This window comes from Apus apus, chromosome 1 (assembly GCF_020740795.1).
Source record: "Apus apus isolate bApuApu2 chromosome 1, bApuApu2.pri.cur, whole genome shotgun sequence".
Taxonomy (NCBI): domain Eukaryota; kingdom Metazoa; phylum Chordata; class Aves; order Apodiformes; family Apodidae; genus Apus; species Apus apus.
Window position 1 is genome coordinate 137184370 of NC_067282.1, and position 20755 is coordinate 137205124.

Genomic DNA, 20755 nt, shown 5'->3' on the forward strand with positions numbered 1-20755 from the left:
AGCTGAGAAAATTTTAAGATGCATGAAAGCACAGATGAGTGTTTTGCCTGCCTGCTGCTGAACTTCTCCCAGAACACTAAAGACTGAACGCCACAATATGTAGTTATTTGCGGTAGTTACAGGGGCAATGTTATTGCTTGAGTGTCCTCTGCTGGACAGTATTTGGCATAGCAATAGAACCACCACCATATTATGGATGCTTTTTGCTTAGAAAACATCACTACGAAATTCAGAATATTTCTTATGTTTCATAGCCACTTGACGAAAACAAAACAAAAGAAAAAGTTTAAAGTGAAATGCTAAAACTGTGAGATTTAAAACCCCCAAACAGTTCTTTTACGGAAAATTCTTTGTTTTCAACTAAGACAAAAAGCTTCTTGGAAAAAATACCGGTTTTGTTAATTTTGCAATGGAAAATTGTTGTAATCATTCGTTTAGGAAGGGTGGGAACATTTTGTTTAAAGGCTTTGGTTTTACTGTGAATTCTGATTGAATTTGATGAAATCAGAAAGCTGCTGTTAGATTGAGCTTGTCATTCCTGTGGCAGTCTGCCACATGGATCTGCATAACTGCGTCACCAGCACATTTTGTGGGCCTTTGTTATGTGGCTGTGTGGCTGTTCTGCCAATAGTCATCTTTGGTCCCTTTAAAAGCTGCAGGCTGGGTCTATAGGAAGTGCTAAGGGATGTTTTCCTTTATCTGATGAAAATTTGGTTCAGTTCATGTAACTTGTGTCCGTTATTGGTAACCGGGTACACTTAAGGCGCTTTCATACTTACATGTTAGTTTTTCCTGTTGATCACAGGTTTGTTATTAGTTTTACTTTCTAAACAGTGTTATTATTTATTATTTAGTTATTCACTACATTGTGAAAGCTGTATCTAAAATAAGATGTCCAGATTCACAAGACACCAGTGGCTTTCTAAATACACGATTCATTCTCTGCATCAGTAGAACCTGGCAAATGTTCTTTGTTCTCACGATTACCATCTCTGCTCATAGGAGTATCTTCTCTTCCTCCATTCTCTACAGGCCTGGAGTCCTTATTTTGAAAGTGTTTCTTTACCAATATATAAAAAACTATTACAATCAAGTAGGAAGGACCTCTCAACACTGCTGACAATCCAAGGAAGACATACCTGTGGGGTAGAGCACAGGAGACAGTGCCAGGTATTGAAGTTTTCAAAGACACTTAAGAAAATTACTTTAACGGCTTTTTAGGCTCACACACCTACCCCCAAAAAGCATAGGGAAAAACAATACAAGTTATTTGTTGTGAATGCTACCACGAACTGGACATTTTTGTTTTTAAAAACTTCCATTAAAGAATTGCTAATATTCTCTTTTCTTACGAATATAATTACAAAGCATAACTTCAATCATCTTCCCTTTGTTTCTGAAGATTTTGTATTATTTGTATTTGTATTATTTAAGGCCTTAGCTTTTTAGGGATAGTGTATGTAAAAATAGAAAACATGTCAGAAGTGGCCAAGGTTTGAGTGAAACAGAAAAATGTCTGAAAAATTCCTCCTGGAGATGGATAATGTTACTGTTTAACCAGTAACTTCAGCTATTCGGTATGATTTGCTTTCATTTATTTGTTCTCTCAAATGTGACCAATACACAAGGTTATGATTTTTGCCAGTATGAACAAACTACCTGCTAATTAGGTAAATTTGGGTAATTTTCCTCTTTATAGTAAAACAATCCTAGGCCTTTTAAATTAACTCAAAGGATAATAATTTATTCCAGACATCTCTGTAATTGATATTAAATTTTTTTTGCACAACAGAAAAGCTTACCAAAAAAACTAAGAGTTTAAGATTCGATCTGAAGATTTCTCAAGGTGAGAAATTCTGGATTGACGTGAGTCCAGAGTTAGTATTTGACCATTATTTTTGATCAGTGGCCTCACATACTACAGTATAACAGAAAAAGCATGTCTGTCTGTAGAGAAGAAACGCATGAGGCATTTTTGTGCCCTGATTTTCCTTACCTGTATGCGTTGGAGTCGTATAACCTGCAAGCCCCTCGCTGCCCCCAGCTTGTGCTTCCCCATTTCAAGCAGGTCTTGTCTATCAGTGCACCGTAATAAACTGGTGCTGGAATCCCAGCTGTGAGGAGACAAGCAAAAATATCACAAACTATCAGAGGAAAAGACATCTCTTTAGAAATCAGCTTTGTAATTTCTTAGTGGCAAGTTACATGCTTCGATAGCGGGAATAGCTGGATTGGACTGTGGGGAGTTTTTCCTTTCCTTCATCAGCCTAACAATAAGCTGGGACACTCTCTCTGTGTTTTGAGGATCATCTGTCCCCAGGAAATATGGACTGAAGGGTTTGGCCAGGCTCGTAGTCATGCACATTGGTTTCTGAAGTGCAGCCCTGAGAGCCACCACTGGATCCCAGTGCACGGTAAGTTCCTGCAAGGGAGAGCTGGACTGGCAGTGCATTTGGAGCACAAAACTGATGCAGAGTTCACTCTTCTATGCAAAATGCATAGCCTTAACTATACACACACTGGCTGATAGTCACTTCTGCCTGAATGAAGGTAAAGCAACTGAAGTCCTTAGTGTGAGTTGGCCAGGTATGAGCTTATGCTTTACTGTGAAACATGACAGGTATGGGACAAAATCCTAGTCTTGATCAAAAATGGGTATTAACTTCAGAGGACTCCAGGTTTTTGTGTATAGGACCGTGTCTCATGTTAGCTTTGTTCCTACAGGAACATCCTGTGCTCTTATATAGGAAATAATTTATTTTGTAAAAGCAGGTATACTCTAAACTTTTTCTACTCTGGGACTCTTGTGAGAGTCTGAGACAGTAATCTGTCTATAAAGGCCATATATTATTATGATAATCAGTGTTGTAGTCAGGGAGTCAGGGTATGATGGGACAAATGCTCACTTTGAATGTTCCTTAGAGAACGAAGGCACATAAGATTTGATCTCTGAGTCACTGAAAAGAAACGCCAGCTTTTTGAACCAGTGACAGTGGTTCTAACCCTTCTTGCAAGGCTGGCTCAATGTGCTGAAGCAGAAGCCTACAGAAAGGGAGCAGTTCTTTTTTCATAATTCTATCTTTCTTTTTTCTACTTTTTTTTTCCCCATGACCAAAAGATCTCCAAGAATCCCATTGGCATTGCTTGTACTGAAAATTCTGCCACTTCATTATGTGATGAGAAAAGCAGAAGACAAAGTTTGTGTACACTTCCCTACCTCAAAATGTCCCATCACAATCCTGAGTAGAGACTACAGCCCTAATCTAGCTCTGATTGTACACCTTTTAAAGCAGCTGGTGATTTTTTAGGCTTCATAGAAAACCCATGTGGTTTGTCTCAGATATTTCTCTACTATTTCTGAAATACAGGCATTCCTATTCCATTGACAAAGAGAACAAAAGGAAACAGAGGTGTTTTCTTGCCTGCCTATGTGTCTTAATCAACCACCTCATTAGCAACTCTCAAATAAAAAAGGGGAAAAAAACAGCATCTCCCAGGAAGTGGAGTTTCAACATGAAGTTTCAACAATACTGCTATGAGCAGAGTTGTAGTACTGATGAATAAAGTCCTACTAGAACATATCTTTTCAGTCTTTCTTGCAACATTGTGTCTTAGTGAGCCATTGGTTCAATCATAAGTTTGAAACCTTGTAGTGTTGTTTAGAAATTCAAAGTAATACTTCAGTTTTTCATAGGAACTCTTCCCATTTTGGAACACCAGGCTCCCAGACTGTCACACAACTTAAACAACAGGTCAGAGGTTTTCAGAATTGAATTAATATTGGACTTTCAGGAAAAAAACAACATACCAACCAAAACCAAACAGTATTTTCAGCAACAGTTCAAGATCTAACAACTATTGCAAAGGTACATCTGGCTTACAAGTGGTAGTTGCATTTTAAATCCATATGAGCAAGCATCTCTGTCAAAATTACTTATCTTACCTAGCACTCTCATAATGAGTGTGTATAGACCAACTGCAAGAGATTTCAACTCTGGATGAACGCATCTGAAAGAAAAAGGGGGAAGTATGAAATGTATGCTTACCTAGTGCTTAGGCATGCCTATTAAAATGCTGTTAATTGCCCTGAATTTAGTACTCTTAAAGACAGATGGTCAGGCTTTGAAATGAGAGTGCTTCCTATGTCTGCTTCAAATAAATTAAGTGGTATGAAAAATGTGAATTAATCTACTGTTTTCCATCACATAGCTCCTGAGAAGTCCATTCAGTAAACATAATTAAAGTAAAATTTTAAAGCCATAATCACAGTCTATCCAACTATTATTGAAATGGGCTCTCCAACTGCCTTAACTCCCTGGAATACATTTTCCTTACTTGATGGGATATACCTTACTCCCTTGATGGAAAATATCATATTACCCTACGACAACAATATTGCAAGTGACTGCATTAGTTTGGCATCTTCTGTTCTCAAATGACACTCCTCTGTACAATGCCACATCTTGAACTACACAAATCTATCTGGCAACATGCTCATCTGTTTCATGGGGAACCACACCCCAAGCATCAAAATGGGCACTAATCTTGAATCCATGATATACCCAGCCTTCCCCATCTCCTTACAAATATTGATTGACATGATCAACACTCAGAAAGACATCTCACAGAGATGAGGAAGGGAGAGGAGTTGGCATTCTGTTTTCCGTGCTCATTTAGGATGACATAATGCCCTTAGGACTACCATTAAATTGGCCACTAATGTATTTTTCTACTGAGTGAGGTTTCTCTTGAGCTTAGTGAAAAGTATGTGCTAATTTGTACACATGGCTCCAAATCACCTCCTGGTACACTTGCACCTGTGTACCTCAACAGACATGAACATAGGAGTCTCAGACTGAGTCCTCAGATGTCCTGAATTTCCAGACAACTGGTAACCACAATCTGTTAAGGCAACCTCTTATCCAGAAATCCTGACAAATACATGGCATTTTCAAAATCCATGCAGGCAGGGTATCCAAGCAGAGAAAGAGGACATTCTGGAACACCTGGGCATGTGACGTGCATAAAAGAAACCATTTTGGAGTAGTTGGAAGCAACACACTAAAACTGACTTACAGACAGCAACAAAGCAAGGTTAGATGCTAACAGCTAGAAACAAATGGGAAATGACAAAACTCATTAAAGAAAGCATGTTATACTGCAAGAGAGTCTTCTTTTCCTAAGGGAAATAGTGAAACCTAAACATGATTTTGATCCTCTTGTTGGAAAGTCTCAATCTTTGATGCACCATTAATTTTACTTACCTAAACATAATTACATATGCTGGGGTGCCTCCCAAGGCATAAAAAAAGCCACCTATTACTTGTATCACTGTATAATAAATGAACTTCCTTGAACAATCCTCACTTTTTGGACATTGCCCCAAGGTGGCAGAGTTATTTCCTGTCCATGAACTGGCTTCAAGACAGCTGCAGTTGTGGAAGACCTGGAAGACACAAAGCAGATTTGGTAGGGCACTGCGCCTATTAGGGGGAATCCTGCCTTCAGATACAGGCAGGGCCTGAAGTCTTCCTAAGCATCCCATTCCTATTTCATTTCCTATCTTGAGGCAATGGCCAGCACCTTCTTCTTTTCTTTCCTACAAACAGTGCTCAGTCTTGGAAGAGATGATCCATGACTGCGTGTTTTTTGTCAGTGAGTGTAGCAGCCCTTTTTGGAAGATGTTTGGAGTACCTGCAAGACCTGTGAGGCTGGCCTCAGTTTTTGTATCCCTGGAGGGCAGTCAAAGGGGAAAATTGAGACTCAGCAATCAGTGGCTTTTGGTGCTAATTGACACCACATGGTAGCTGACTTGTCTTTGTGAAAAAAACCTGGATCACAGGTCCCTCTCTGTTAACACTAATCCACCAGAGGTAGCTCACAGCTGTAAGCAGCAGCTGCCTGTCAAGACATAGCTCATGTGGAGCCCTGTAGATCAGCTGAAGGCATACTGATAGCTTAGGATAAGCAGTTTCTAACCAGGGCTTAAGTGGCTTGAGGATGTGCTGAGGTAAGGGGAACTATGGGCCACAAAATTTAACCTCTACAGAGATAGAGTTGTGTGGGAGGCAGCAGTGTCACAGTGGCAGACAGTGTTGAGCCCTTCTTCCCTGCCTCCCACCTCAAGATTTTAAGAAAATAATGTATTTTTGAGAATGACTGTAGACAGTAGAGAAACCAGCCACGAAGAAAAATCTGTAGGAGAGAAAATTATCTTAGTGCAAGAAACAGGTCCAGACCATGTATCTTCTCAGTGATCACCTGACATCAGAAAACATGCGAAAATATACTGTGATGAAGGTTTATATCCATGGACTGGCGCTGCCTCTCTGGGACTTCATGCATTATCCCCAGCATTCCGTGTGGAACAGAAATCAGTCAGCTGAAAACTAAGCAATATCCTGCCATCCCAGAGTCTCACAGGGAGGAAACAAGCTGCCTCTTCCAATCATTCTTCGTATTTAGCCATTAATGATTGGTATCAGGGTAGATCCTACTCTATCTTAGCGTACTTCCATTGCTGGCTAAAACCTCAGGACAGCCAACATTAGGTTTATGAAAGGCAAGCCCTGGACAACCTTCAGGGAACATATAACCACTTTGCTTTGTTTGTTTTCTCCTCTTGTTTTCAATCAACAAAAGATGAAAAATAATATCTACACAGAGCTAGGGGGTTTTGCTTAATGTGCAGTATCTCAGAGAAATCTCTATGTTTTCTGTGCTGTTTGTAGCCAGAAATCATAACCACTTTACTGGCTGGGTCCTTGATAACCTTGGTTTTCCTTTAATCCATTATACTACTAAATCCCTGATGTTACATGGAAAATAAATTAGTAAAAAACCTCAGAGAATGAAAAAGGGTCTTACCATGTTCTTTCCATGTCCCACTGAAGTCTTGCACCCAGCTAGACATGCTGAAACGTATGTGATTCCATCGTCTCCACACACAGGATCCCACACATTGGAGGCACATTTGCAATCAGAGTTGCACTCAGAAAATACAGAATTTTCATGGTATGGAATGGGTTTGCTTGGAATTTAAGATCAGACAGGTGTAAGAAATTTTTAACTCAATGCTGAGGTCAGTGTAGTCCCTTCTGTGTGACAGTGTTGCTGTCCTGAAACCCACCTCATATGCCTAGAACATATGTTTTCATAGCTGGGTCTCTCCAGTGTTATCTGCTTGTTTGAGATTCCATCCTACTTGCACTGACACTAAAGTGTTTATTAGATTATAAAGAATTTTAAAACAAATAAAGATATTGCTACTGTTTTTAGCTGCCAGGTGTAGAGAGAAAAGAGCAAGGGAAAGCTGAAAGGCTTTGAGAGCACAGCTAGGCTCCCACGAACCGAAGGTAAAGCTAGCAACAGTTAAAACAGTCTTACCAAGTACATCTGTAGCTATTGATAAAAATTATTTCCCAGTCTTGATAGTAAAAAATACTCCTTTCCTAAAGCCTATTGAGATTTGTAACAAAGACAAATGTCTTCACTCATCTCTTTTCTGGTTAATTAAGCTTATGTGCTTGCCATGTCTTTCATCTCAGTGCTTACTAAGTACATTCTCTGCTCCTCCAATGCATTGCAGAGTACACAATAAGCAACAATTAGCCCTCAGCTTCCTACAGATATAAACATCCTTGGCATCCCGCTTGTCCAATTCTACTTTTTCAGCTATGAACCAGTGTGACTTGATAAATTGACTGTAGTGACAAAATCTTGAAGTGTGGGTAAATCTTCAGAGTGGTGCAAACAGGTTCACACTAGCTATGAGGGACTCTGGGCAGTGACAACCTGTATGCTAGTGTGGTCACTGGGCCCCTTGGACAGCCAGATCCTGGCACACATCCCCTCTACTGGTGTCTTCACTCATTCGAAGAGAAAATGACAGCCTGTAACTTTTAAACCCTGGTTCTCTCCTGAGAGGAGGGAGCCTCTTTGGTAAGCATAAAAGCTTCATTCTGATTTACAGCAGGCTGAGGGTTTAGCAGTCATTCCATCTCTGTGCAGGAGAGGCTACCAATGCTCTCTGTTACATCTGCTTGACCCTTTTACTGAATACACTTTGCTAGAATATTGTTTTTTGGTGTAGAGATGCTTTTGTTGTGTGAAACAGCAGTAAGACCCTCCACATTGCCAAACCTCCTATATCCTTAATGATGCAATTTTGCTAATGTATTTCTAATTAATCTTTAACCAATGCTGTACTTTGGTAGACTCTGCTGACCGAAAAAAACCCTATCACAGTGACATGTAGTAGTGCATACAAAAGCATGTTCCTCTTTTAGCCTTGGTGCTACAGGACATTTTTTAACTATTGCTGCTATAGAAAAAAATTTACTCTTCTTCATTCCATACTCACCCTTCATAGGATACTGTTATTCCTGCTACCACATGGTTCTCACAGCCAACAAAAAAGTGCAAGAGACTGAGGGCGTAGGCCGAAAATGACATGGCAAATGCAAACTTGGTTGCTTCAGTGATGCCCATTTTGTACCTTTTCATTATGAGCCCTCCTAGAAAAATCCCAATACCTACAGGAGGTAAGGTTGTTAATCCTGAAAAAGATTATAGAAGGGGAATATTAAAATAAAAGAGTTACAGTGGGCTTAAGAGCCAAAGCCAGTCCCTACGTTGGCTTCCCTGGCAGTTGCATGTTCTGCTATGATGATTCTAGGTGGCTTTGTGCTCAGCCTAATCCCTGGGTTGCATATGCTATTTTTCAAATGCTAATCTTCAAATCCACTTCCACTGCAAGACACTTCTCAGATGTTGCAGCAATTTAAACTCCCACACCACATTAATTGCATATTTGGGGTGCCCTTGATATAATAAATGCAAAAATATAGTAACTTAAATTATATTAATATATCATACTATATAATTATTTACCCTGGTCCCATGGGCACCACAAGTTTGTGAGCTGCCATTACATAATTCAAGTTCAGGAGAGACCACCACTTATATCAGTCTATGCTGGAAGGAATTCAGTCTCAGAAAGGGCATGCCAGAACTTTTCTCCATGCACTTTTTAAAGCAAAAAGTCATTGCACAGTGTAACTTACCTATTAGAAAGTTAGATTTAGATGCTGATTGTCCATACTGCTGTTCCATGTACTTTGGTTTGTAAGTGATGAAACCAATAAAGCTACTGAACTGTAACAGTGAGTAACACAAATATGTAAAGTACATTCGATTACTCAAAACTTTTTTCAGGGAGGTATAGAAATCTGAAAGAAAGGAATACATGAGTTGGCTTTGAAAGTTGCACGGCATAATTACTACTGAGTAATCCACAGAACTTAGGGAAAAATCCTTCTCTCAGCTGCCCAAGAGCAAGTTGTACTGGTTTTAGTTTACATATCTGAAAGCAAGATCAGGTTCCTGAAAAACACCAGAGGCTGTGATACAGAAAGAGAATCCTAAAAGAAGGCTGAAGTATGGGTTAAGGCCTATATGCTCTAGTGAGAGCTGCAAATGAAGACTAAAAGGCTCCACACAGCAAAGACTTCTTTCAGTTTACATTACTATTAAGATGGGTTAAAGGTTAAGTGAGATCTTCCTTTGTGGAGATGCCTATGTCTTCCACAGGGATCTGAACAAAGACATGAGAATCTGGCTTATGATGCAAAGTCATCTTTTTCAACCACATTTCCACCCCTTTCTTAGCCTAATGACTGCACAACCAGAGCCGATACTCAAGCCTGCTGTATCTTCCTCCAGCAGCAATGTGCTTCAGAGCCTCCATGAACTCCATGATCATGAGATAAATAATTTGGCTTTCCATATTAAGAAAGGAGCGTTTGGTATTGGAACTGGTGTTTAACATCTTTGTTGGTGACATGGACAGTGGGATCAAGTGCACCCTCAGCAAGTTTGCTGATGACACCAAGCTGTGGAGTGCAGACAACACACTGGAGGGAAGGGAGGCCATCCAGAGGGACCTTGACAGTCTTGAGAGGTGGGCCCATGCCAAACTCATGAAGATAAACAAGGCCAAGTGCAAGGTCTTTCACATGGTCTTGGGCAATCCTAACTACAATTACAGGCTGGTCAAAAAATGGATTAAGAACAGTCTTGAGGAGAAGGGCTAGGGGTCATTCGTTGATTAAAAGCTCAATGTGAGCCAGAAATGTGCACTTGCTTCCCAGAAAGCCAGCTGTGCCCTGGGCTGCATCAAAAGATGGCCAGCAGGTCAAGGGAAGAGATTCTATCCCTCTACTCTGCTCTTGCAAAACCCCACCTGGAGTACTGTGTTCAGTTCTGGAGCCCCCAAGCCAGGAAGGACATGGAGCTCTTGAAGCAAGTCCAGAGGAGGGCCACGAGGGTGATCAGAGGGCAGGAGTACCTCTCCTATAAAGACAGGCTGAGAGAACGGGGGTTGTGCAGCCTGGAGAAGAGAAGGCTCCAGGGAGACCTCATAGCAGCCTTCCAATATCTGAAGGTGGCCTACGGGAAGGATGGGGATGGACTTTTTACAGGAGCTTGTAGCAATAGAACAGGTGATGACAGTTTTAAGTAGAAAGAGGCTAGATTTAGGCTAGACATTAGGAAGAAATTCTTTACTTTGAGGATGGTGAGACACCAGTTGCCTGGGGCAGTTGTGGATGCCCCCTCCTTGGAACTGTTCAAGGCCAGGTGGGATGAGACTTTGAGCAACCTGGTCTAATGGGAGGTGTTTCTACCCTTGGCAGAGGGTTTTGAACTAGACGATCTCTACAGTCCCTTCCAACTCCAAACCATCCTATGATTCTGTGGAAATATTTTCTTTAAGTCTAGACACAGAAACAATTCTTCCACTGTTCAAATTTCTTCTAGCACAAAATTTTAGAGGTAGGTGCAACTCAGATGATGATGCATTGCAGGTGATGCATGCAGAACATCACACTTCCAAAGAAGCTCTTTGACTTCTCCTAATCCTTAACACACCCCTCCCTTCCTAGGGATAACTAACTAGTTTCAACTGAAGAGCAGGGGAGGCAAAATATTTTGCAGAACTCTTACATTCCCTCTGTATGTTGTGTCTATTGCATTTCACATTCATGCAAGATGCAAAACACTTGCCTTTCAGTACTACTGACCACTTCCTTGCCATAGGTTTTGTAGGAAGTGCTGTCCTTGTGACATCTGTATTTTCCAAAAGACGACATGAATCTTGGACATCCTTGGCTTCCTCTGGCTTCTTTAGACTCTTTGGCAGAAAGCAAAATGGAAGAGCTGCTAGGAAACTGGCTATTCCACCTATTAAAAAACCAAGCCACCATGCACCCACCCAGCGGGAATCTTGTGGGGTGATAGTGATGCTTCCTAGAATGGAGCAGAACAGATACAAGTTAACTAAATGAAGTTGAACATTCCTTCCCTTTATCTGCTAAAATAGCTACATTTTACAATGTCCGACTTCCAGTGGTAAGGATCAAATGAGAGATCATTCATGTAAGTGAAGGCATCAGGAATCATACCCTGTGTGGTGTTATGCTTCATCTACCTTTCTACATCTTAGGCTGGCTGCTATTCTGTGGCATGCATGACAACACAGAGGTCCTTATCCAACATGTAAGAAACAAAAATAGGTGGCATACAGACCCTGAGCAAGGAAACCCTTTAGGGCTGAAAAATTTCTGCTGAGACCATCTTCTGCTAACCTGAATTATGTAGATTGCTGTTGAGCATATAGGCATTCTCTGTGGCATTGGAGGGATTAGCCATGACTTTATATTTTTCTTACCTAAATCTACAAATCCAATATCCACATACAGTTTTGCACATAAAGATCCCAACAGGAAACCAAACATTGGGCCCATCATGGCTGTAGTGTGCACAAATCCTGAAAATAGAATGAAACAGATGCTCATACATTTTAATGGCTGAATGTTTTCTTCTGCAGAAAATGGTTGACCTGTTACACTACGAATCTCTCAGTTTACATCACATTGACATTACCTACGTACACGGGAATGTCCTCTTCTTTAGCAAAATCAGCAAGATAAGAGATGCCCAATGGTGTTATTGGTGTCTCACCAATCCCACGTAACATGTTTCCCAGTAAGATATATATCCACATATATGATGATGGTTCCTTCTGACAGCCTGCAGATAATTAGAGCTTACCTCTTTGCAAATGGAAAAAGTTGAATAGAAAACAGTGACAAATGACAGGGAATTCAGCACATGAAATAATTACAGTTTAGTATTTCAGCTATTAACAGTATTATGCTCCTGGAAGATCAACAAAAGGCCATCAAACTCATTTTACCTTTTAATAATAATATTTAATAATAACACTTTCCTCCACCTTCATTGTATTTAGTTTCTAGAAACACAAATATCTCCCATCAGAAAAAATGTATATGTAAAAAAATGGCAGATTGATATTGTCCTAAATATATTATCTGGCATATATAACATTTTTAATGTGAGAAGGTTGAGATTATTTCTAGGGCAGAACTTGGCTCTTTCTCTACCTATGTCACATGCAAAGCAGCATGTAAAAGAGCTGTATTCTATTCAGTCATAGAAATCTCCATTTATTTCCAAGTAACTCTGTATAATTTCAAGTCCTCTCACACTATCTCTTCCACCTCCCCAACTCCAGGTGCTGGGTAATTGAATCCCTTCAGAAATTTCTTTGCACAGGCTCAGCAGCTTCTTCAGTGTTATGGTGATTTTACTGTAATTTGGAAGTTTGCACATAAGAAACTGGGCATCTAGATCCTAGTGATTTGTGTTTGCTGGATGTTTCTTCTCCAAATGAAGTGCACAAAGTGGTAATCTTCCCAGACAGGCAGAGACTGAAGATGTATATCTAACCGAGCATCTTGCATGGGGCAATGACTCCACTCGCAACCAAGGCTAAAAATAGCTCCTCTATTTGTACTTACAGCTCCTTACCTGATTGAGAGAATTCCAACGAGCTTTCATTCACACCTTGATGGGGGGAGCAGGGAGTTGTGCTGCCGGTTGAGTTGTCTGAAGAGACTGTATGTGATGTTGTCTCATACTTATAGCTGAAAACACACAATAGTATGTTTAGAAGCAGTGTTCACAAGGGTGATATTGGTATAGTAGGGCAGGAATCACTTGAGTGCTGTCTCCCTAAAGAGAAAGGTATCTGTTTAACTGTAAGTCAAAAGTGCTAACAAAGAAACAAAAAAGAAGCTTATTTAAGCCCATTTTGGAAAACAAAACTATTAAAATAGAAAACAAATAGCAGTTAGAATCATCTGTCTAGAATACATAACATTTTAAGTGGAAACATTCAAAAGGTCTTTTGACAGTAATTCAGGTAGGATTGAAATGTTGGTATGAAAATTTAGGATCAGGTCCTAACAAACCCCCTGTACTGATCCCACAACCAAAGGGAAAAAGAAGAATGCTTCAGTGTGAGCATGAGTATCTTCTCTGTAGATGTGTTTTGGGGTCGTGAGGGAGGAGAGGAGTGAAGAAGGGAGGAGTCACCCTCAGGAGGTACCTATTTGCCTAGTAATTGGCATTGGCTTTATAAACAGCTGTTTTATAGCAGCAGGTCAAAAAAGTTATTAGCTAAAAGACACTCTTTGGCTGTATTTACAGCAATGATGTGGGGTGGCAGCTGAGCAGTTCAGGTGCTGGAAGCTGTTTGGCTGCTTTAGCATGATCCTTTTCACAGATATGAGCCCTGCTGAGGTGCAAAGTACAATTAGCTTAAGCAGCTCAACATGGTAAAGCACACATGCTAAGAACTGAGCTGGCTCTAGACCAAATAGGCTTACTTTTCAGGCTGAAACAAAGAGCATTCCTCAGCACAGACAGTGTATAACAATTTCTTCATAAAAATTCAGGCACAGGTATGTGAGAAACTGTATGGGTTTCCTGGTGTAGATGAGCAAGACACATAGTTTGGCCTAAGCAGTGGAAAATACAGTCTGATGCTACTGCAAGTTCCACTATCACAATAAAAAACAGTATTCCTTAGTTTTCTTTTTGCAGTCAGACACATAAAATTGTTGTAATACATTAAAGATAGCAACAGAAATATGCTATTGCTGCATCAAAGCTGTGGCTAGAAATACTATTGCAGTAAGTGGTAAATCTCTGAGCCTGAGGAATATGAATAAAAATTAGCTTAGTCAGCCACAGAAAAACAGTTTAACCAGTCATGTGCATTTGAAACAGGAAAACCCCTGGTTCCAGTTCTACCAGCAATGATCATCTGCAGGCTTGGCGTGAACCTCAAAGGCTCCTTTGCATGAGGAGCAGCTGTTTGCTACATGAGAGCAAAATACACCATCTTACACAAAAAAGGCTCTGGTTTCCTCTTTCAAGGAGTGTAATTCTACTAATGAGCACATTTGTAGGTTGGTTCCTTCAACAACTAAGCTCTGAATCCTTGATTTTTGCAGGAGAGATACGTGTTACTACAAATTAGGTCAAATTTCACATAGAGATGTCACTTAATAAGAAGTCATCAGCTCAGAGCTTTGATATCCTGTTTAAAACAGCACAAGTTTCATCTTATTCTGGAAATCATACAGGTAGAATCTATATCCTTCATAACTTACTGTGCTTCATAATTACTTTAATGCCTGCATGATTCTGACATCTCTATTAGTAACCAGTGATAACTAGGTTAACATTCTTAGGTTAACACTGATTTTCCCAATACAGTGTTCTTACAGTTAGCCATTCAGGAAGAGTATATGTTTCATTAAAGCAATAGCATCAGCAAAGTAGTATGGTTGAAGACTGTTCAAGGAACAATATGCTTTGTTTGAAACTTAAATTTCCATAAGATTTCCATAGATGTAAAAATAAAAAAATAATCCTGAAAAAATAAATTCATATTATTTCATAAAATAATTTCCTCCTTTGTCTCTTTTCTGAAGAAGTCTGGCTGAAATCTAAAGCACTTTGATTGCCTTTTTTTTTTGAGAACTTGAACTTTTACTTCAGAGGAGCCATATATTTTCAACCAGATATAATGGACAGTAATACCTGTGTCAAGCATGATTCATTGCACATAGATGTGAGGCTCTATAGGCCTTTGGAAATCGAAGACTTTAATAAAAACAAGTTTCATTCAAAACCCAGAAAGCAGTATCCAATTCCAGTGTTAGGTTACCTAAATTAACCTTGATTAGTACTTACTATCCCATGAAGAAATGAGGCATTGCTGTTAAAAGACATCCCAGAGTCATAGTAAAGCATCCAGCAGCTATTACTTTGGGCCTATGAAGTTTATCTCCAAAGTAGCTTACAAATGCAATCACCAGCAAGTTACCTGGAAAGTAATGAACCAAAATTAATGCCAGATGCTGTTCCTCGTGTTTCTCTGAACAGTTTTCTGTACATTATGGAATATCAATTACCCATCTCAAAGCTCCCATCGATGAAACCAACGGTAGAGGATGTCAGGTCAAACCTTCGTTCAATCTGAGTGATGGAACTTTTCATAATGGTACCAGACAATGCTTTACTCAAGTAGCTGAATGATAAAGCAGCGAGAAATACCTGAAGAAAGATTAAGACAGAAAATGGGAGGTAGAGGTAGGGAAACTGGTCACAGAGGGATCAAATATGTTTAAAACTGTGTGGAGCAATCATCATCATGCTGTAAGTTTGTTACTCAAATTGCAGTGACAATGTTGTGTGTGAATTTTCCCATATCCTAATGCTATGGAGCATCGGGAAGGTATCTCAGCACCATTTGCCCCCTGCTCTGGTTTTTCCTGCTGGAGAGGGCTGGTGGTAAATGCTGCACTAGAGGCAGCCGCTTGCTTCAGAGGTCAGGTTTGGAATAGCCATTTGAGTGACCAGAAAGCCGGATTTTCCCTGCATTGCTGGCCAGAGGTTTTCCAAAGCAGAAATCGGATGGACTATGGAACTTAAATTTAGCAAACAACTCACTAGGGACTACTGACCTTATTGACATCCTGTGGTTAATTTTAACAAAAAAGATGAGGCCCATTGTTGGGCAGCCAAAGTGGTGAAATTTCCATACATTGCAGAAATGTAGTTTGCCAGAGATACAATACCTAATTAGGATAGATACACTGATAGTAGTCCAATCTAACTTTAATCTAAGACCAAATTATTTTCTGCTTGGACCATAGGTCACAAATTTTAGGCCAGTCCATAATTGGTTCTAACTCAAACATATAGATAGCCATGACAACAAAATAAAGACTATGCAAGTTTTTATGTTCTCCCTGTATGTGGGAGGTGGTACAGATTGATCAAGTAAATCTCTGTTTCTGATCATATATTTTGAATTGTGTGGATTATGGCCATGTTGCTGGTATATCACATACCTCATAAGGGAAAGTTTAATATCCTTTATTATTTTATAGTTGCTTCCACCAACACGTATTGTGGCTTTTGTGAGTAAAGATGTATTTGATAGAAAGTTAAACTAAATTTGTTTAAATATCATCCAACTGTTTCAACATAGTTCAAAAAACAAATAGACTTACTGCTCACTGGGTAAAAGTTCTAATATAACACAACACTGGGTGAATAAACAAAAGTAAATATAGATTTAGACTTTGCAATATTATCTACTGTAAGAAATTAAGCCAATCCTGGAAGCAAAACCTTGAAAATAGGTCTATTAATTTTTGTCAGGAATGATGAGAAAAATCTCACACCTGTGGACTTTGTCCTGACATGTTTTGTATTTCCTGAGCTCGAATGTCAAAAAGTCTGAGAGACCCAGATTTTTCACCTTATGCCAGCAGTGCTTTCAGGGATTTTGGCTGAAATCACAAACTGCTGATAAGCATGGAAACAGAAACAAAAACGACTTGGGTACTTTGGGTTTGAAAACGTAATCCCCAGGTAAACCAGAAAATGTTTGATGGGAAGATGAGGGAGGATAACAGTTTGTCTTTTATTTGGTTTATTAAACTCTAATTGCCATGAATTAGATATGGATCCACAGACTTGCAGCATTGCCTGCTTATATGATGGTAAAGTTAGTCCGGTGAGTCTCTCAGAGATATCAGGTTCTATTTTTACAGGTGTATACGGGTGGCAAATGTGAGTCAGATAAAATAAGAAATATGACAATCTTTGCCTGTTTTTTGAGACAAACTATTTTGGATGTTTGAGAAGCTTGCAATTACCTATTTCTTTTCCATTAAACTTTCATCTTCCAGACCTTTTCATAGGGACAAATGTGTCCCTGTTGCAACTCCACTGAGTGTATGGAATTTAACCTGAGATTACGCTAGCTGAAGAAGTCATCAAAACATAAACACAAACACATCAGTGTCAAAAGCTCTGGCAGCAGCAATAAATACCAAGGCTTTAAAACAAGAGCAAAATTCTCATTAGTTTACTTGCTTTGTTCAGTCAATCCTGAAAGCTTTTGTGCTTGTGGGAATCAGTGCACTGTTTGACCTGCAGCTCTGGATTAGATAAAAGTCCTGGGATATGGTTCACCTCATCTTAATTTGGCCCTGCAAGAATGAGTGGTGATATCAACCACCAGACAACAGTGTATTGTAGCCACTTACTTTAAGTTGCTTCAAGTCTTGCACTCTAGGTTGTTACCTCTGTCTAATGACCAAAAAGGGGATCCACCTATGAGGAACTTGTGAATAAATATAGTAGATCAGGTATTTTAATTTTCCTTAGGACAAAGCTAAGATCAAAGTGTCCCCTTTACCTCCAGTGTGTATCCAGTTCCAGAAAAGATAGGGGGAACAGGAAAGAAGTAACCTGGCATAGCATATCTTGAACAACATTTCTTAACATATAATAACGGTAATTTGTGGTGATATTGAGAAAGCACCAAACCTTCAAGCCATTGCAACAGGCAGTCTCCTTTTTGACTGGCAGATTTTTGTTTACTTCATCATCCAAAAGCTGGACAGGTTTTGCTTCCTGATTTGAGTTGACGACATTGCTGGATTCGAGTTCCACTGTCATGGTTGAGTTCTTCACTGACTGATCTGAACCCAAGAGAAAACAATAATAAATATAAAAGCACATATTTCAAAACAGAGTTGCTTAAGACCTTTCTGATGAAACAGTAGTTACAGGAAAATGCTGAGATGTTGAAACTGAATCTTTGCATTGGAAAGGATTTGGCTCCATGACTTGGGTGTTTCAAAGTGTGTATTTGTTTAAATTCTAATGTATCTGGTTTTGACATCTTTCTTTTCAAGTGAAATGGTTCTTCCCTCCCTCCCCCCACTGCCACGACCCTCCTTTTTTTCAGTCTAGAATGACTTTTAATGCTAAAAAGAGAATTTCCACAGAAGAGTAAGACACGAAGTCTCTATCCAAAAATAAAAATAAACCCTAAGGATCAACAAAGCATCAGTGCTTCCCCACGCAGGGAGTGCTGGGGAAGATTTTAATTTGCAGGCCACGACGCTTAGGACTCCACCATCATTTTGATAGGATCTCTGTAGTAACACCATGCCATCTGACTTATTCCTTCACATTAGCCTGTTGGAAGCAATTCTTAAAGACAATAATAATAATAATAATAATAATAATAATAATAATAATAATAATAATAATAATAATAATAATAATAATAATAATAATAATAATAATCTATAATATTGTAGCTAGCTGACCTCGTATAAGGATATTATATGTTTTTTTCTTCTTGCAATAGTATACAGGATATCCTTAATACGCTTCTGTTCCCACAGTGTTGTCTATATCCCCTGATGCACGAAATTATATGCAACTCAACAGTTAAGCAGAACTGCTCCAGTTCCCCTGGGAAGTGCACACTTTGTAGCCATAAATAACAAAACTTTGCCTTCCTTTGATATAACACATTTTTTTATTGTTGAAAGCCTTTTTTTTCATTATTACGGTGAAATTGGTTTTATTGCAATGAATAATACAATACTTCACCTTTTTCTTTTCTCATTTTTTTTAAAAACTGTGTCTGAGAGATGACTAGACAATTAAAAATAACACTTCAGTGAAAAGCTGTAAGGGAAGTCTATGTTTCTATTTGCAACATTTCTTTAAAGAATGAAAACACTTGCCCGTTTGTGCAACTCCAATTACAAACAGAACAGATTTCTGAAGGAAGATCCAGATGCCACTGCAGAGCCCCTTGGAGAAAATGGGTCACTTGAAACAAATCCTCTTCAGATCTGCAGATCTTTACACACAGGGGAGACAGGAATATTGAAGCTAATGTCCCCAGGTCAGAACTCAGAAATCATAGCTCACAGGAACTGATTTATTTCACCTTTCACAGTAGTCTCCTCATTTGAGAAAAGGGTGAAGAAGAGGGGGGTTGAGGGGAGGAGGAATCACACAAAGAGAGGTTTTCCATGCTTGAATGGAGCTGAAGAAAGTTGGATGAACTTTTCCAGTGCTGGAAAAAGTCCATCTGCAATTACAAATTGCTCTACTACAGGCCATATGGCAGAGTAATATATGTCAGAGCATTTAAAAGGGTAGTATTGCTCTAATGCATGATGGTGAAGAACATTTTTCTCAACTCAGATGGAGGATAGTACTTAAGGATGTATAAGACAAATTCCCAAACAGAAGCTTAAACTATTTAGGATTTTCTTGGGCTAAGTTTATGAGCAAGTCCTTAGGTACTACTGCTGGCATGAACAACTCCTTTCCCACAGCTCGTATCTGCTTCCCAAATTCTTGATTCATGCCAGTTCCACTGCTTCTGTGGCTGTGTTGTAAGTCTGGGTCAGAAAACATACCTGGACAAAAACAACAACAAAAAAGCTTTTCCTTCCCCTTGCCTCCTCAGATAGATAGGAATAAGAAGTACAGGAAAATATTTCCTTGAGTCTTTACATCTACCAACAGAAATGCTTATGAAATTAGATTATTAGTCTTCCGAAAAAGTTAGTACATCAATACTTTTGAGCATCTGGTCCTGTAAAATGTATCTGTCCCAATTTAATCTGAAGATACTTGCTTTTACTTTTTATTATCATACACTAATGACTACAATAAGGTTCTGCAGTAGCCTGTCATTGCAGGTCATGTAAGTAAATAAGTGGCTTTTTTGAGAGTTTGAAGATACAACATGACTTAGAATCAAAATATAAGGAGAGAAGAAGTAAAGGCAGGGAACCATGAAGATAGAAATAAGAGACAAAGTAGACTAAACAGTAAGATAGTCATTTATGCATACATGTAACTGAAGAAGTTTAGATATAAGGTGACTATCCCAATAAATGCTTCAGAGAAAGACTGTGAAGGCGTGAGAAGATAAGACGGTAAGATTTAAAAGAGCAAGCAGTAAGTATCCAAGAGTAGGTTAGACAGTTACACATGGTGGCATAGTTCTGACAAGGTGACCCACTTAGTGGATGAGGGAAAGGCTGTGGATGCTGTTTACCTGGACTTTTGTAAAGCCTTTGACACCATTTCCCACCACATTCTCCTGGAGAAACTGGATGCTTATTGATTAGACTGCTGTACTCCTCTCTGGGTAAAAAAACTGGCTGGATGGTTGGCCCCAAAGAGTTGTGATGAATGGAGTTAAATGCAGCTGACGGCCGGTCACAAGTGGTGTTCCCCAGGGCTGTGTTTGGGCCAGTTCTCTTTAGTATCTTTATCAGTTATCTGAATGAGGGGATCCAGTGCACCCTCAGTAAGTTTGCAGACAACACCAAGATGGGAGAGAGTGTTGATCTGCCTGAGGGTAGGAAGGCTCTACAGGGGTACCTGGACAGGCTGGATCAATGGGCCAAGGCCAACTGTATGAGGTTCAAGTGTTGGGTCCTGCACCTGGGCCACAACAACCCTATGCAACGCTACAGGC

General features: G+C 39.5%; 1 protein-coding gene across 7 annotated transcripts in view; it reads right to left on the reverse strand.

Annotated features, from left to right (window-relative positions):
* Positions 1–673: 673 nt before the first annotated feature.
* SLCO1C1 (solute carrier organic anion transporter family member 1C1) overlaps positions 674–20755 on the reverse strand; it is a 65574-nt gene continuing 45492 nt past the window's right edge. For 4 of the 7 annotated variants that reach the window (XM_051615154.1, XM_051615174.1, XM_051615199.1 and 1 more), the window contains exons 2-15: positions 17779–17933; positions 15348–15489; positions 15127–15259; positions 12892–13007; positions 11944–12090; positions 11729–11827; positions 11065–11307; positions 9066–9230; positions 8363–8558; positions 6868–7030; positions 5265–5446; positions 3944–4008; positions 1997–2114; positions 674–1139 (exon numbers count right to left, since the gene is read on the reverse strand). In XM_051615154.1, coding sequence (XP_051471114.1) covers positions 923–1139; positions 1997–2114; positions 3944–4008; positions 5265–5446; positions 6868–7030; positions 8363–8558; positions 9066–9230; positions 11065–11307; positions 11729–11827; positions 11944–12090; positions 12892–13007; positions 15127–15259; positions 15348–15489; positions 17779–17933 — 2141 coding nt within the window. In that variant the 3' untranslated portion in view covers positions 674–922. Of the gene's footprint in view, positions 1140–1996; positions 2115–3943; positions 4009–5264; positions 5447–6867; positions 7031–8362; positions 8559–9065; positions 9231–11064; positions 11308–11728; positions 11828–11943; positions 12091–12891; positions 13008–15126; positions 15260–15347; positions 15490–17778; positions 17934–18995; positions 19115–20755 lie in introns of all 7 variants that reach the window. The other 3 variants (XM_051615182.1, XM_051615190.1, XM_051615216.1) reach the window with 2 other exon arrangements.